Below are 18,556 nucleotides of genomic sequence, written 5' to 3'. Positions count from 1 at the left end.
CGCTCACCCAGACAAGCCGGTGAGGAACACCCAGCGAGCCTTTATAGTTGGTAGTGTGACTCTTTATTCATTTAGTTATTTAATTAATTAGTTAGTTAGTTAGTTAGTTATTTGCCGATTTTATTGCCATATTAAATTATCCATCAAGCGGTAAAGGAAAAGGAAAATAAAATAGGATAAATGACAGCAAACAATTGAAATATTTAAAAATAATACTAAGTGTCCTTTTCTCAATATTTAGGGAAAAAAATGCTATCATAAATATGCAGGAAATATTAACAGGAAGTCCAATTTTGTGCTTTGTTTTATGTGCCAATCTTTATCTTCACTAGTTGCTGCCTTTATGTATTTATTTATCTATTTGTCTATTTTATTGCCATATTAAATGATCATTCAAACTGTAAAGGAAAACTACAAAAAAATAAATAAATACAAATGAATGAAAGAAAACTATTTATATGAAACATGAATATTAACAAGAAGGCCAATGTTTTTTGGGTTTTTTTTTGTTTTATGTGCCAACCTTTACCGTCGCTACTCACTGACTTTATTTATTTGTTATTATCTACCAAGTCGTGACGGAAAAGTACAAAAAATAAAATTAATTAATTAAATGAAGGGGAATTTTTAATGACCCGTATGAACAGGAAGGAATGCTTACAGTGAGGAAATACCCTTTTACTGTTCATACGGAGACAGTGAAAGAATTAAGTTTTCCTTTCAGTTCAGAGCTAACACTCTAGGGGGCGGTAGTCCTACAACGATGCTACCGTTTAAAACTACAAGAAGAAGAAGGAGGAGGGGCTTTAATATTGTTTTACACATGTCTATGGTTTTACATATCTAGGATAGGAACATGAACGTAATAGCACAAAATTAAATAAGATAAACTTCCATTGAGGGGTAAACGCTTGCAAACAAAACACAACAACAACAAAAAAAGAATAAATAAATAAATAAACACCTTTCCGGGAATCAACCGGAAGTAGCAGTTTCATGTCGGTTCAAAGTATTGCGCCGCCCAGACCAGTGTAGTTCAGACTTTAGCTGGAACGGAACCTGATGTGTGTCTGAGTTTGCGGCTTGCAACGATTAACGGAAAATTGTTCCTTTTGTAGAAGCACCGAAGCTAACTTTGTGAGGTGTTTTTTTAACGGGACAGTACCGGAGGAGGAAGCGGAGGCTCCGAGGAAGCGGAGGAAATTATCCGAGAAGTTTTCTGAACTTACTTTTTTCTTCTTTACAGGATGGCAAATGAAGGAAACGGCATGTCTGGTAAACTTGACAAAAAACTCTTCTCTACTTAACTATAAAGTCTACTTCTAGCCTCCATACATACCGCAGTATTGTTGTTTGTCATAGCTCTGTGTGTAGCAGTGTTATAACGCTATGTTGCTTTATTCCTCCACAGATGAAAGAATAGGAGAAGCCCTCATCAAAGAGTAAGTTTAAAGATACTTTATTACTCTTTAGAAATATGTTTCACACAATGATAAAGAGTAAATAGTGGAGTTTCACTATTATATATTCATTGGATGTATTTGCATGTAAATGTCTTCCATCTGCAAAGATATTTTTTTTAAAAGAGAGGAAATGATCAGATTTGTGAGCAAATTATTATTATATGATGAATCAACTAATCGTGCCAACCTTGCTTTAAAAATCCAGGTCAGTTCCATGGATTCATTTAGCAAATGTTGTTTAATATTACAATCATTTATAAGTCTAGATATGGTAACAGGTGGGTCCATATATCATATCATTTATGTTATATCATAGGGCTTATCTTAGGGCTGGGCAATATAACAATATTATATCAATATCGTAACATAAGACTACATATCGTCTTAGATTCTGGATGTCGTGATATCATAATATGGTCATATGGTATACGTTTTTAAGGCAGCATTACAGTAAATTGATGTAATTTGAGCACTAGTTGTATATTAATATTTTTATATGAAGAATATTCCCCAAATTCCCAGTTTCCAGGCTCCATAATCTCTTTTTCTTTTTTTTAAAAATATATAATAGTACAGTTTGGAGTTGCAAATATATGTAAATCATTCAGATTCTTTAAAGATATACATCAACCACATTCCAGTTTCAGTTTTGTTTCCCAATAAAACAGCTTCTTACCGTAAATCACACCACTAATTAACACTGTCTTGTACGTACGTTGAACCATGACTCAGAAAATTCAGCAGAGGTAAAAACGTCAGAGAAGTGTCTCTTGCAGTGACTGGTGTGTCTGGAATGTTGACAGATTCGATTCCCCTGCCGTCTTAAATGTGTCAGGAAGGAAATCACCATCATCTTTATCTAATCTTTCATTTGCAGAGCTTTTTCTAGTCTTTGTTTTCACAGGAAGAAAGACATGCGGTTATAAAGTTTGAGTCAGCTGCAAGTCGTTTGATAGCTTGTGATAGCACCACAACACTTCCATAGTGGAAGCAGGCGTAAGTGGTTAGTTTAGTGTGTTCATACAGGAGAAGTCATAAGAGTCACCATGCAGAGTAAAGACAGCCTTATGTTTGAATGTGCTGTTGATCACTGTTTTGCATCACAGAAAGGAAACACATGAAATTTAAAAAAGGCTCTCCTGTCCCCGCTGCTTTCACCGTTTTATTTCATAATTGGGCTTTAGTCAGTCCTATGTGAAGTAAAGGATTCCCTTGCTCGTTTGAAACTATTTTGGGTATCAGAAGAGGAAGTTTTGTTTTTGTTTACTGGCTCAGTCAAGCTTCCAGCAACAAAGTGACGCATCATTGGAAGATACCTTGATTGACGCCAGGGGGGTGGAAATTGGACGGTACTAATGAAGTATTATGAATTTAAGTTACTATTTCTATTCCCTCTCCCAAACTTACATCTTAAGTCTGTTCTTACGACTCACTATAAGGAGCAAGGTGTTTGTCTGTTTTTTTTTTCTTTCTCTTTTTCCTTGTTCCTTTTTGTTTTAATTGTATGATTAGTAGCCCACTATTGTTTTATCTGGAGAGAAAGAAAAAAGGGAGGGGGCGGGGGGGGGGGGGTGATTTAATGGACTATACCATATTGAACAGAACGGGGACTGGAAAGGGAATTATAGAAATTAGAATGTCACTGAGGAGGAAAGCTCCAGGCTGCCAGCTTTATAAGGAATACTTTATTTCTAGTTATCTCTTTTGTAGTTGTTCTTCTCTGCCATAAAAACAAGGTAGACACGCTGTCATGGTTGATTGAACCATGGCTTGGGTGGGTTGTGGTGTTTTGTATAGGGATGCTCGATATTGACTTTTCTACCGATATCCGATATTCCGATATTCCCTAAACTATTAAGTAACAACATAACATATCTCCTACTGTTGAATTAACACATTATGATTATTCTTACTGTGATGCCCCACTGGATGCATGCATAAATGCAACATGGCTTTCCACATGTAAACACTGTCTGTAGGAAGGTAAACCTCGTTTCTGTTTGTGTGTTCGTGTACATGGTGGTGGACGCTATGAAGTTGTTAGCCACGGTTAGAGACCCACGACTCTAGCGTGTTGTTGTTGTTATACGTCATCAAGCGCGCGCCAGTAAACATCCCATGCTGCGTTCATGCAGGCTCAGAAATGCTGAAGCCTACAGAACAAACATCGTTTATAAAAACCAGATACCGATACTCCCTGATATTACATTTTTTTGTAAATATAGGCCGATAATATCGGAGGGCCGATAATATCGGTCATCCCTAGTTTTGTATGTACAGTATTTTAGTTTTTTCTTTTGCTTTTGACTTATTCTGTGTGATTATACTTTTTATTAAAAACAGTGACAACCATTGGTCTTCAGTCCAACAGTACCTGTTTACAGTTAATTCTAACAACATCCAACAGTCAGTATGTCAGAATTGAAAATAATCTCATGGAACATCAAAGGCCTGGGGAACCCCATAAAAAGGAAAAAGATAATATCTCTTCTCAAGAAAGATAAAGTCGATGTTGCTTTTTTTTACAAGAGACATATCTTTCAGATAACGAACATGTCAAACTAAAGAGGGATTGGGTGGGTCAGGTTTATTTCTCATCATATAAATCTCACAGCAGAGGGACAGCTATTTTGATCAATAAATCAATCCTATTTAAAGTAGAAAAATCTGTTAAAGATCCAAATGGTAACCAATAACTTTTCTAAATGTGTATGCCCCCAATTCAGACGAACCATCATTTATGTCAGATATGATTTTACTTTTCAATGAAAACTGTAAAGGTTTTGGAGTATTAGGTGGTGATTTTAACTGTACTCTCAACCCTATTTTAGACAGATCTAATCCAACTAAAAGACATAATAACAAATCTTCTAAGGTCGTGCAAGGCTTATGTGTAGAAAGTGACTTGATTGATGTTTGGCGAGAATTAAATCAGGGGATTAAAGATTACACTTTTTTTCCCTAATGTTCATAATTCATATTCTCGTATAGTCTATTTTTTTGTCCACTCAAAATACATGTACTTGATAAAAGACTGTAAAATCAATCCAAGCATTCTGTCAGATCACGCTAGAATTCAGATAACCATTCAGTTGAATAAGGAAAATATATCAATATATATATGAAGATATATCTCATGAAATTATACAGAAAATGAACCATATTAGACAAAAAAACTATGAATATGGCGACAAACCAAGTAAATTACTTTCTCATCAATTAAAAAAGGAGCAAGCAGAAAGGGTAACCAAAGCAATTAGTTCTAAAAAAAAACAATATAACTAATCCAAAACAGATTAATCAAACATTTCATGATTTTTACAAAAAACTTTATACATCTCATAGCGACTATACACAGGATGAATTAAATAAATATATTCAAAATATATCTTTACCTAAAATATCTGAATTGGATCAACACCACCTTAACTTACCATTTACCGAAGCGGAAGTTCTGGCTACAGTTAATTTGAGGAAATCTAACAAAAGCCCAGGTCCGGATGGCTTTACTTCGGAGTTCTACAAAGAATTTTGGACTGACCTGAGGCCAATATTCATGTCAATAATTAATAATTTTTATCATAACAAGATACTCCCGCAATCAATGAATTGTGCAAACATTAGTGTGTTACATAAAAGTGGAAAGGATCCTTTAAACTGTTCTTCATATAGACCCATAAGCTTACTTGACCATGATTACAAAATTATTACTAAACTATTAGCCAATCGAATTGAATCTATTCTGCCAAAATTAATTAATTCAGATCAATCATGTTTTATAAAAGGAAGATATGCTGCTGATAATATTAGGAGACTTTTAAATATAATAAACCACCTAAACATCAGCCAGAAGCCTTCTCTAATTCTTTCCTTGGATGCGGAGAAGGCTTTTGACAGGGTCGAATGGCCTTTTCTTTTTTCTGTCCTGCACCATTTTAATGTGGGTTATAATTTTGTAGAATGGATCAAATCAATTTACAAAAGTCCTAAAGCAGCTGTTATAACTAATAACACTTCCTCTGCCTACTTCTCTTTAACTAGAGGAACTAGACAGGGATGTCCATTATCACCCCTGCTCTTTGCAATGGTGATCGAACTGTTGGCGTCACATGTAAGAGACAACTTGAACATCAGAGGCCTGACAATTAATAATGAAGAACATAACATTTCTCTGTTTGCTGATGACGTAATCTTATATATAACTGATCCAGAAAACTCAGTTATACATCTACAGGACGCAATTGAGCAATTTGGAAAATATTCAGGATACAAGATTAACTTTAACAAATCAAATGCTTGCCTCTTGCATATGACTCCAACAGAAAGAAGGCATGGATCTTGCTCTTTTCAGTGGGCACCAGAGGGTTTTAAATATCTAGGTGTAAATATCACCTGACATTTAAATAAAGTGTATGAGGAAAAATACACCCCTCTTATAGATAAGGTTAAAATAGACATGCTTAACTGGTCAAGTCTTCCACTATCACTGTTGGGAAGAATAAATGTAATAAGGATGAAAGTTTCTCCCAAGGTTAAATTTCCCTTTTCAAATGTTACCGTGTTATTTATCTTCATCATTTTTTAAATCTCTGAACAAAAATATTTCCAAATTCATCTGATGCAATAAAAAAACAAGAATTAGCCTATCCACTGTCATGAAGCCAGAATCCATGGGAGGTCTAGGTCTCCCCAATTTCCAATATTATTATTGGTCGGCTCAAATGCGTAATATTGTGTCGTAGTCGATGGGGAGACAGGATTCTCGATGGATCAGCATATTTGACGCGTTACCCTTGTTTTCTCTTATATTTATTACAAATTTCAAAACATTAAGAAATATAGATGAATATTTGACTGTTTTCCATACACTTTTAGCTTGGAAGGACTGTAATAAAACATGTGGCTCCCTCATCAATATTTCTATTTACTCTCCTCTGCATCAAAACCCAGACCTGAACAAATACCAAAAGTCAATTAATATTCGTAATTGGGCAAACTTTGGGATAAAACAATTCATACATTTATTTTCTAGAACCAGGCAACTAAAATCATTGGAGGATTTAAGAATGGAATATGGTATCAACGGTACAGATTTAAAAAAATATTTACAGGTACACAGTATAGTTTGTACATACATTGTATGTATATATATATGTATGTATGTATATATGTATGTATATATATATATATATGTATATATATATATATATATATATATATATATGTATGTATGTATGTATGTATATATGTATGTATGTATGTATGTATGTAATAATTAATAAAAAAATACTAGCAAAAAAAAAAAATCAGTGGCGACACACGTCTCTTCACACACGCACACAAATGCACGCACACACACACACACACACACACACAGACTGAAGTGAATGGTCAGTTGGTCAGCTGTTGGTCCTTAAATCAAATCACCGGTGACACGTCTCTTCACACACATACATACATACTGAAGCAAATGGTCAGCATTTGAATCCCTCAATAATGTCCTTAAATCAAATCACCGGCGACACCACGTCTCTTCAAGGTAATCTTTCTACAAAATAGATTTTTAGCCCTCAGTCATTTTAGATGTTTTTGTAACTTGCACAATAGCAACTGAAGTGAGCCAATCTCACACAAACTATCTCACACATTTGACTGAAAAGCTGTTTTCTGAACTTGAGAAGCAAACATGGAAAAAGCAAGGATCTGTCTGCTGTTGTCTATTTTATTTTCCTCTAGTTTATTTATTTAAAATCCCATAACGGTATAGAGCAGTTGATTTATAAACTTAGGAGATGATCTTAGGAGATTTTATTTCCATTTCCGTAAACTGTGGGTCACATTAGGAAAAGTCCAGCTAAAAAGAAATATGTAAAATGGGTCAAATTTGATCCGAACAGTATGTTAGGGTTAAAACATAGAGGGCCATAAAAATATAAATGCAAAAATACAGGCGAACAGAGGACCTTAAAAGGACATAAACAAGACAATCAAGCACTAAAACATTTTAAGGTGAGAGAAAGAAAAATTCAAACATGTGAGTCTTCAGTTGCTAAAAACCTAAAGGAAGAGAGTTCCATAATGTTGGATTCATTACTTCAAAATGCTGTTAAAAAAAAAAAAAAAAAAAAAATAGGTTGGAGGTCTTTTTTTTTTTTTAACACCAGGAAGCGAACAAAGTAGGATTTCCAACTGTAAATTGGTGCCATGCATTTAGTATCTTGGTCAGTGTGTTTGTATCAGTCAGTATACAGGGCACGGTTTGTATGTACTATACATACATATACTATAGAAAAACTTCAATCTTATCTGCTTTTATCATGTTAACTGTAATTGTTCATAATGGTCCACCCTTGTTGACCTTTGTGTTTTGTTATGAATCTGTTTTTTCTCTTTCAATTTCAGTACAGCGGAAAACAAAACAAAACCAAAACTATTAGTCAGACAGTTCAGCTGCTGCAGCTGATAATGAAAGCCACGTTTTCTGCTACATGTAGACAGTCAGGACCACTGCTGATCCACACTCTAACTGTATATAAAGTAGTGTAAACTAGCTCCACCTCCAGCAGCTACAACAGTAACATGCTGCTCTAACACTGATGCTTCACTATTAATAATCTAATGATGTCATAATAATAATATATCAGTCAGAGGACCAAACCACTACTTTTACTGTAATACTGCATACTACATCACTCATAATACTGTAGTACTTTTACTGTAATACTGCATACTACATCACTCATAATACTGCAGTACTTTTACTGTAATACTGCATACTACATCACTCATAATACTGCAGTACTTTTACTGTAATACTGCATACTACATCACTCATAATACTGCAGTACTTTTACTGTAATACTGCATACTACATCACTCATAATACTGCAGTACTTTTACTGTAATACTGCATACTACATCACTCATAATACTGCAGTACTTTTACTGTAATACTGCATACTACATCACTCATAATACTGCAGTACTTTTACTGTAATACTGCATACTACATCACTCATAATACTGTAGTACGCTTACTGTAATACTGCATACTACATCACTCATAATACTGCAGTACTTTTACTGTAATACTGCATACTACATCACTCATAATACTGCAGTACTTTTACTGTAATACTGCATACTACATCACTCATAATACTGCAGTACTTTTACTGTAATACTGCATACTACATCACTCATAATACTGCAGTACTTTTACTGTAATACTGCATACTACATCACTCATAATACTGCAGTACTTTTACTGTAATACTGCATACTACATCACTCATAATACTGTAGTACGCTTACTGTAATACTGCATACTACATCACTCATAATACTGCACTACTTTTACTGTAATACCGCATACTACATCGCTCATAATACTGCAGTACTTTTACTGTAATACTGCATACTACATCGCTCATAATACTGCAGTACTTTTACTGTAATACTGCATACTACATCACTCATAATACTGCAGTACTTTTACTGTAATACTACATACTACATCACTCATAATACTGCAGTACTTTTACTGTAATACTGCATACTACATCACTCATAATACTGCAGTACTTTTACTGTAATACTGCATACTACATCACTCATAATACTGCAGTACTTTTACTGTAATACTACATCAACCTTATAATGCATAATAATCTGTCTCTCTGGTTGGGTGTGCAGGGTCATACAGGAGGAGCTTAAGGAGGTGCCCTCAGACGATGTCCCCCCTCTCACTCCTCTGGCCGTGGAAGTGAAGACGGAGCAGGAGCAGAAGATGGTGACCCAGCTGGGCAAAATGATCCGCATCATCGGCGACAGGGTCCGAGACGACAAGGAGTTCCAGGAGTGAGTGTCTCGCCGCTTACGGATTAAACACGCGTCATATAAGTTCTGTGAGTTTCATCAGTTCCTCTGCTCCCTTGTCCGTGTTGCAGCGCGATAGACGGCATCGCTCGTGGCTGCGGGACAGAATCCACATGGGACAGATTCAAGAAAGTGGCGGATAAAGTGTTCGAGCACGGCATCACCTGGGAGAGGATCGGCGTGCTCTTCTACGTCGCCGGCAGGCTGGCTCTCAGGGTGTGTTAGTGGGTTTAAACTAAAGAGAGAGAGTTTGTTGATTTTTGATGAGATGAAAGCTTCAGAATCAGTCCAATTTTACATGACATGGTTTCATTATTGTGTAACAGGTAATATGAATAATTCAATATATATTACAGTATTTGAATCATGTTTTATAAATCAGTTTCTAGACTAACAAAGCAAAAATCAGCTGGTTAATAGCTTCATTATCTGCATCGTCACACTGCAGTTAAACCTCAGTGCTCTTGTCATTTTTCACAGTAGGAACGACAAGCTGACGTTACCACAGCAACACAGCGTGAGCTAGTCACAAGTTAGTTAACATGGTAGCTAACTTTGAGCCAAAGATGTTTTTTAAGCTCATAATCATGGTGGATGTGGTTATGTCAGGTAGGCTAAATATTTAGATGCATACTGACTGTGAATGTGTTAAAGTGACATAAACAGTGAGTGGAGCAGTTTAGTGTTCTGTAAAATCACAAATCAACTTTCATGTGTTGTGTAACTTTTACTTTGCATCTGTTACATAACCCATTGAAATGCTAAAAAACAGCTATTGATGTGACTCAAACAGGTCTGTTAAGTGTTAAAGTCTCGATCTGGTTTGAATTTGTTGAGGTTTGGAGATTTCTGTCTCTGTCTGCAGCTTCATACCAAACTTTACTTTTTAACTTGATTTGCTTCCCAAAATATGAAACGCACAATACATGTAAATAGTATTATATTATAGCCCATACCTTTTATAAAGTAGAAAAAACTGACAGTATATCAGTCGGAAATTCATCTCTCTCTCTTTGTGTGTGTGTGTGTGTGTGTGTGTGTGTGTGTGTGTGTGTGTGTGTGTGTGTGTGTGTGTGTGTGTGTGTGTGTGTGTGTGTGTGTGTGTGTGTGTGTGTGTGTGTGTGTGTGTGTGTGTGTGTGTGTGTGTGTGTGTGTGTGTGTGTGTGTCTGTGTCTGTGTGTGTGTGTCAGATGGTGGAGGCTCATCTGCCTCAGTCAGTGAGGGAGGTCCTGAGGTGGACTGTGGATTTCTTCAGAAACAATCTGCTGGGCTGGATTCGAGACCACGGAGGATGGGTACGTATTGTTTTATATTTTATATCACAACACCATGACTACAAATACTCAGTTTCTTGTTATGAGGTAATGAATGAATCTCATTAAAACAAACATGTTGAGTTGGTAAGTTGTTATAACAAGAAGCCTCCACATTAGGGCCCGACTGATACTGGATTTTTGGAGCTGATGCCTATTAGGGAGTGAAAAAATTCTGATATTGATATATCAGCTGATAAATTGTTACTATACAGAATATATACACAAACACACGTTTTCAGATGTAGCTATCAAACACTTGACAAAGATAAGTAATGGAGGCTGTGATATTTTACAGAGCAAAGCAAGGCAGCTTTATTTATATAGTGTATTTCATACACAGGGGCAACTCAATGTGCTTCACATAAAAACAAAATATCAGGAGATGATTAACAGTCAAAATTGGAAACACGAAAAAAAGAAAACAAAGTAGAGAAAAATAGAAATAGAGGAAGAAAACAAAAAGCTGGACTAAAATGGAGCATAAAATAATTATTTGCTTTAAAATTATTAAAAGAAAGAAAGTGAACATTTAAAGTGCTTTAAAAGAGCTCAATCATAAACACATGAAAAAGAAACGTTAAATGCTTAACAGGAAACTTTACTGTATAAAATGACATCAGTGCATGAAACAGTAAACTTCACTGTGAATTTAATAATTGTAAATAACTATAAATAAAAAACACAAAGACAAAAAAATCTGAATTTAAAAAAGGATCGAATACACATAAAGAACTGCCCATATAACTTTAAAAAATTACAAAAATATACACACCTCTGTGCATATCGGACAACATACAAACTAGGGATGCAGTGGTATTCAACATTTATGCAAAAGTGACCCGCAATAGTTCGGTACGCCCCTCATAAAAAAAGGGCTATTACAGACAGATGTGTTCTCTCTGCCACTCTGTTCAGACCGTCTTCACAGCCTATCAGAATTTCCCTGAATTTCCCGAAGGGCTAATCAGCTATCTGCATGCAAATGTTGGAGAAGAGAGGGGAAAGTAAGCTTCTCATGGCAGCTAACAGAGACCATGGTGAGGGAATGCCAAACAGAGAAAAGGACATTTAAAGAGGCACCGTCATCTTAGCGTTGAGTACGATGACACGGGCAAAAAGGCCGTAAACAAACACAGCATAGTTGTCGGATACTCGTCAGGTAACACGTGTCACTTAACGTCGCCATCGCCTGGCTGTATCGCTTGCAAGTGAAGCAGCACAGAGAGCTGGTTCATGTTGCAGCTGCCTTCCAACAACAGTTTTCAACCATTCAGAAAAACAAAGAAAGTAGAAGTAAGAGAAGTGCTCCCTTTTTATAATAAATGTGGTTTGACTATATCTTTGCTTTTAATTATTTTTACATTTAATATGGCCTCTGCTAGTGTGAGTAGATAGATAGATGTACACTTTATTGATTAAAATTTAGGGTCCAGCAGCTTAATACACAAAGACATCAAAGAACAATATACTAAAATACTAAATACTAAAATACTAAAATACTAAAATAAGAACAACAAGGTCTGAGGATGAGGCTGTGTGATAAAGTGCAGAAATAAAATAAAATAAAAATAAACCTAAAAATATAGTGCAATATACAATTTAAAGTGAATTTAGTGAATTTAGTCCAGGCTGTGGCTGTGAGGGTCCTTTTATTGCCAGATTGTGAAGTTGTACGGCCCTGGGGACAAATGAGTTACTCAGTCTGTCAGTTTTGCATGACAGTGAGCGTAGTCTCCAGCTGATCATGCTCTTCTGCTGGATGATGGTGTTGTGAAGTGGATGACCTTCATTGTCCATGATGGTGAGCAGTTTGTTCAGGGTCCTTTTGTCTGTTACTGAAGTGATGCTCTCCAGTTCGGCTCCCACAACAGAGCCAGCTTTCTTTACCAGTCTATCCAGTCGCCCGGCATCCCTCTTCTTAGTGCTTCCTCCCCAGCACACCACCGCATAGAAGAAGACGCTGGCGACCACAGAATGGTAAAACATCCCGAGGAGTTTGCTGCATACGTTGAAGGACCGTAGCCTCCTCAGGAAGTACAGCCGGCTCTGTCCTTTTTTGTAGATGGCGTCAGTATTGGCTGACCAGTCCAGTTTATTGTCCAGATGTACCCCCAGATACTTATATGTGCTTACCACCTCCACATTGACTCCCTCAATGGAGACTGGTAGCAGCGCGGGCTTAGACCTACGGAAATCTACCACCATCTCCTTGGTCTTAGCAGTGTTAAGTTGCAGGTGGTTGAGTTTGCATCATTGCACAAAGTCCTCCACCAGGCTCCTGTACTCCCCCTCCTGCCCATCTCTGATACACCCCACTATTGCAGTATCGTCCGAAAACTTCTTTCGTCCGAAAGAGTAGTGGTACCCTGTTGATTTAAAATAGAAAAGGCAAAGAACCCAGTGGGAGTTAGTTAAGATAATATTAAGATACTGACACCCAACCGTGGCCCAAACACTGTACCTTTGCATCCCTAATACCCACTGATACTGATCTGTCAGGGGGCAGTATCGGCTGATAATATCAGCTGGCCGATATATTGGTCAAGCTCTAGTTAATATGTCATTAAAACAAGAAAAGATGCAGTCAGTGACTAAAGAGACGACACTGTAGTCAATATTTGCTGTGTGTGTGTGTGTGTGTGTGTGTGTGTGTGTGTGTGTGTGTGTGTGTGTGTGTGTGTGTGTGTGTGTGTGTGTGCGTCCGTCCACAGATCAACAGTTTCTCAGATCTGGCGTCGGCATCCATGCAGAGCGTGTCGTCATTGAACCCCCACAGCTGCAACATCATCGTCATCTTCGTCACTGGCCTGGTTGTAGGAAGCTTCATTACCTGGAGGCTGATCAGACGGCTCTGAGGCTTACACACATACACACACATACACACACACACACACACTCCAGACATGGGTCCCCATCGTATAAAGCAAAAAATTCTAAGTGTTTACCAAGTAGGCGGTGTTTGGCAGACTATAAAATGTTTACTGGAGGGTTTATTATCACGTGACGATCACACATTTCAATAAGAAACGCAGAGAATCATTTGCAAAAATGTGCCTGATCCGCTCGCTCTCTCTCTCTCCACTTTTCTGCCTTATCTGAAATCAACTATGCAAACTTGAAGGAGGTAGTCACTTTGGTGCTGTATAATTTTTAACAGCTTTTTTCTATGAAGCGCAATAATAATGTCAGACCTCTAGTTTCACAGCAGTAAACAAGCACCGCCACACTATAGTGCCTCAACAACAGTTTCTATACAATACTGATATCATAAGCAATATAAGCACATTTCATAGACTGAATAGAACAGGACATATATTATCATTTAATATGATCAATTAAAGTCCAACTGAATGCAGTTATAGTATGTTTTTATTATTCAAAGAAAGAAAAAGGGGTGTTTGGGGAAGTATTCGAAAATGCTCCTTTTAGCTTGCTGAAAGGGCGTGTAGGTGGCAGGAGAAGATAAAAAGTTGATTGTTTTTTGGAATTGTGCCTTAATTTGATAGAAAGTAGAGACAGAAAATGCAAAGGGATGACGTGAAGGATCATATGTAGGTACAGTAACATTAAAATGGTTTGGACACACTTTCTCATTGAAGAGAATGAGACGATGTGTCTAAACTTGACTGAAACTGTATTTAAACCTGCTGTTTAATCTCATTAGTAATCTGGTTAACAGTGCACGTTTCCCTGCTGAACATTCAAAAAGTAAAGATTAAAGAAAAGACGTGTGTTTATATGAGAGTTAGATAAGAAGGAGACTGAAGCTGATGTGGGCGAAGAAATTTGAATGACTGTATAGAATCCAGGTAAACGGTATTCTAATGGATAATGAAAAACTAGAAGACACAATTATCACCAAAGACCAATAATATAAATCTCTTTTTCTCAAATGAAAACTCAGGACAAGTGTGTTTACTGAAGTAGACAAACATGTTAAATTTAATATCAGTTGGACTTAATAATAAACTGTATAAAGTCACCAAATAAAATACTGATAATAATATTATAATCATCAGTTCCTTTAAAGATATTTTAAAAGGACGTTGATGGATCTCTGTGCTGAGGTTTGAGATATCATTAGCTACTACTTATTTTAATACTCCCCTACATTTTTATTAGTCTTGTCACTGCCGACTTTGCTTATGCTGCCTTGAAATTAGACGCCTTAAAGCTTTAAACAAAAAAAAGAAACAAAAATCAACAATTTGTGTCATATTCTTTATATGTATTTTCTTATAAAAACCCCATCCTTTTTAGTCCTTTAGAAAATGTTGCAATAGTTTACTGTGAAAGGTTTATTTGCACCATGACCTTATTATTGGTTCAATCATGTCCACTACCAAAGCTTGAAATGCTGTTGAATAAAAGCCATGTCACTGTAAGCTCAACTCTTGCCTGGCTGCAGTAGACTGATCTCATTACAACACCTTAAAGTGTTTACCTTATAAATTTTTTTGATATTGTTTCAGCATTAGAAGTTCAATGTATTTAAATGTTTGATCCACATTCCATGCAAATAAGTTAATAGGCAGTTGTAGCTCATCACAGACGTTTCATTAAAACCTAAAAGTAAGAGTACATATCGGTACAGAAATCACAAGCATTTGATTGAGGTCAGTTTATTTTTACACTGTAAGATATCTCACTCACTACATATCTTTGTCATAAGTCAATGTAAATGCCCCCCCGCATTTTTTAAATTATATTAAAATTATGATTTGAATAATTTGTGTCTGATGTGTTTTTTTCCCCCCAACAAAATACTAATCATTTACTTCATTATAAGTTCTTAAAATGATCCAGAAATGAAAAATCCAGGAGCTATGAGTATGCAAATATTGTTTATTTCAAAAGTTGGAATGGTGGCAGTGGTTGAACAAGTATTCAGATCCTTTACTGAAGTAAAAGTATTAATACAGCAATGTAAAAAATACTCAGTTACAATGTAAAGTCCTGCATGGAAAATCCAGTACATAAATACTCGCTGCAGAATGTAGTTACAGTCCATGTAACAATAAAGTAGAGGTAGTATTAGGTAGATGTGGACTTATTTCTGTAAAAAAGTAAATTAAATGACTAGTCAATAGGAGGCAGGAAAATAGGAACATAATATTCCACTTTCCAAAACTGTTACAAATCACTGTTGTGAAAGCACAAGTTTTTTCACTCTTTCTCCTTGTTTCTTGTCGGCCTCTATGCCACTCACTGTCAAATAAAAAGCAAAAATGCCCAAAAATCAATCTTAAAAAACTAAACACCAAGTTAGTTTTTTTAAATGTTCTCCTGTAGCTAAGTCCACTTTTTAGCCATATAATAACCTATAGTATGTAGCCATCTAAGCCATCCATCTAACCTGTCTACTCCTAATACCGTAGTCACCTTATATTTATGTCATTCATCACTTCTCTCTCATTATTACCACGGCCACCAGATGGCGCCTGAGGAAACCATAAAATGCAGTGAGAAAAATGCTTCCAATAAAAAATTGGCATAAGAACCAAAACATCCCCGCCTTAAGTGAGATACGAGTTTGTGCATAGAGGTAATGAGAACGGAAGGCGCTAATCATTGCCTCCTGGATGCTCTTTTTAGGTCCAATAGTTGCTGAGCCATTTCACTTAAAACCACAAACCTCATGGTGGCGCTAGAGGAGAAGTCAAGGGGATCACTGACGTCAGGTAGAGTTTATCCTGTGGGTCAGCGGCGGCTGGGCAATGCGGGGCGCTGGGGCGCCGCCCCATCCAATAATCTAGAGAAAGTCTACTTACACATATTAAATATAAATTAATTAGATAATGCTAAATCATTATGAAATAAAGTATTTGCTTGTAAAATGCGCCTGCTAGTCTCTCAGCACCTGTCAGCATTCATTATAAATCGATTCCAAATTGTATTTTATTAATTTCTATATGTACTTCCTGTATGCGGGGCGCCGGCCTAATGGAAGGCAAGCCCTCAAACTTTTGACAAGCACATGACCTGAGGCTGCTCTCTCATTGGCCTGCATCACGTTTCCCACGGACACGCCCACTTTTATTGGCAGCGAATTGTTGTTGTTTCATGTTTTTTAATCTACCGTGATTGGACAGTTCCGGCTGTCATTCACGCCCTCCCGTCAGCTGCTGTCACCCAAACTCCTGCTGACGGTAGGTTCAGCAGATGACGTTAAAGTGGAGCCGCGGAAATTAAAGAAGATTATTTTGTAATTTCTCTACAAAAACATAATTTCACAAGACTTTCACTAAGAGAGAGAAAGAGGATAAAGCAGCAGCAGGTGATGGAGGAGCTGAGAGTTTCTCCCGCTGCTGTTATGATAAACGGAGCTGGCTAGCTGGATGCAGTGTGAGTTATTCCTTTTATTGCTTAATCTGTTTGCTGTTTCAAAGTGTCAGCACCGAAGCGTTGTGGACAACGACAGGGGAACGAGACCTAAAACATCTCTCTGAGAAAATGCAAACAGAAAGCTGCAGCCATCGAGACAATAGCATGGAGCTAAGTTGTTTTTAGCAGACTTAGCATTGCTGAGCTCTTTCTGCAGCTGTTTCACCACATCTGGCCACATGTGGACCTCTGCTATGCCAAGCTCCAGAAGAGGAACATAAATTCAGTCAGTGGCTGCATCCAGCAGCTCCAACAGGACATATAAAAGATCAGGTAGTAGCTGCATTCCTCTTATTAATATTGTAAAGTGTTGAAAATACTTTATAAAAGACATTACTATGAAGTGTAAAAAACTAAAATGCATAAATGCAGGATAAGAAATGATGGAAGTAATTTTGACTATTACAGTTGATTTGGGTACATTTCATTATTAAAATAAGTTAAATAAGTTATGCTTAATCACAGCAGTGTATAGTGCTTAATGCGCCATCTATTGTCATGTTTAGGTATTGCAACAACTAACAGATTACAGTGAAATCAGGACTGAAGACACAATAACTAAAATATAGGTGGTGTCTCTTTTTAAGCATATTACCTTATTGGTAACTCTGCTTTAACTGCTGGTATCTTTAGGTGATGTGAGTGAATTTTATCATGTCTAATTATAATTTTTTATTCCTCTCTCTGTGGGTCAGAGATACCATACTGGGACAAACCAGGGAACATTATAGTGTGTATATTTTTAGATTTGGTTTTTCCTTTCTTATTTTTATTTTTTTGCTGCGGTATGAAGTGGTGCTACGGCTTGTTTGAAACTGCATCAAACTGCACCCCTCAAACATTTTTGTCACCAGCCGCCACTGCTGTGGGTACAATGAATCTTAATCTGTCTATCGTTGAGAGGTTTCAGTCTGGATAAATTGGTAGACCAGCCAGCCGTCCCTTCAACCACAACAGCTCAAATCCACTATGTTAAAAACCATGCCTACAAAAACAAAACTCAATGAGATATTACAGCTGTACATTGTAACACTACAATTCACCAGGCATGCATGGTCAAATCTGACATGCCCCAATATTGATATAAGACATTCTGACACATATTGCAAGTAAGACTTTATTAGATCCATCTTGCACATTGTGATATGTGAAGAATTTGTAAGATCATGTTGATCATTGTGGTGCATAGAGTCCTTTAAATAAGAACCTAGAGGCTGGTGGAGTTGCAGTTTTTTTACTTCTCTCTGCTTCTTCTCTTTGTGTTTTCTTTTTTTGAAAAATCCTCTTTCTTGTAAAGTGCACTGGAGCAGTCTTGTTAAATGCTCTTTGAACTGAAATAAACCTGAGCCGTCCTCTCCTCCTCCTCCTTCTTGTCATTTTCCTACATTCCCAGTGCTAAGAATAAGCTCTATCAAGTTCATGTGTGATTTGGCTTAACATAATTATACCCCTACACCCTCATCCCTCTCTCTCTCTATTTATCTCTCTCTGTTGCTCCTTGGTGTCTCTTGCGGT

At 36.8% G+C, this 18,556-nt stretch overlaps 1 protein-coding gene across 1 annotated transcript; it reads left to right on the top strand.

Moving 5' to 3' along the window:
- Positions 1 to 1,075: 1,075 nt before the first annotated feature.
- On the top strand, positions 1,076 to 13,512 carry LOC133999359 (apoptosis regulator BAX-like). The gene is made up of 6 exons (XM_062438567.1): positions 1,076 to 1,275; positions 1,412 to 1,442; positions 9,159 to 9,323; positions 9,413 to 9,557; positions 10,532 to 10,636; positions 13,369 to 13,512. Exons 1-6 carry the CDS (start codon positions 1,248 to 1,250, stop codon positions 13,510 to 13,512), a joined length of 618 nt encoding a protein of 205 aa, XP_062294551.1. The 5' UTR covers positions 1,076 to 1,247.
- The last annotated feature ends 5,044 nt before the right edge of the window (positions 13,513 to 18,556 follow it).

The sequence above is a fragment of the Scomber scombrus genome, chromosome 18, assembly GCF_963691925.1.
Source record: "Scomber scombrus chromosome 18, fScoSco1.1, whole genome shotgun sequence".
NCBI classification, from domain to species: domain Eukaryota; kingdom Metazoa; phylum Chordata; class Actinopteri; order Scombriformes; family Scombridae; genus Scomber; species Scomber scombrus.
Note: the sequence above shows the minus strand (reverse complement) of the source record. Positions and strands in the feature narration are given on the sequence as shown.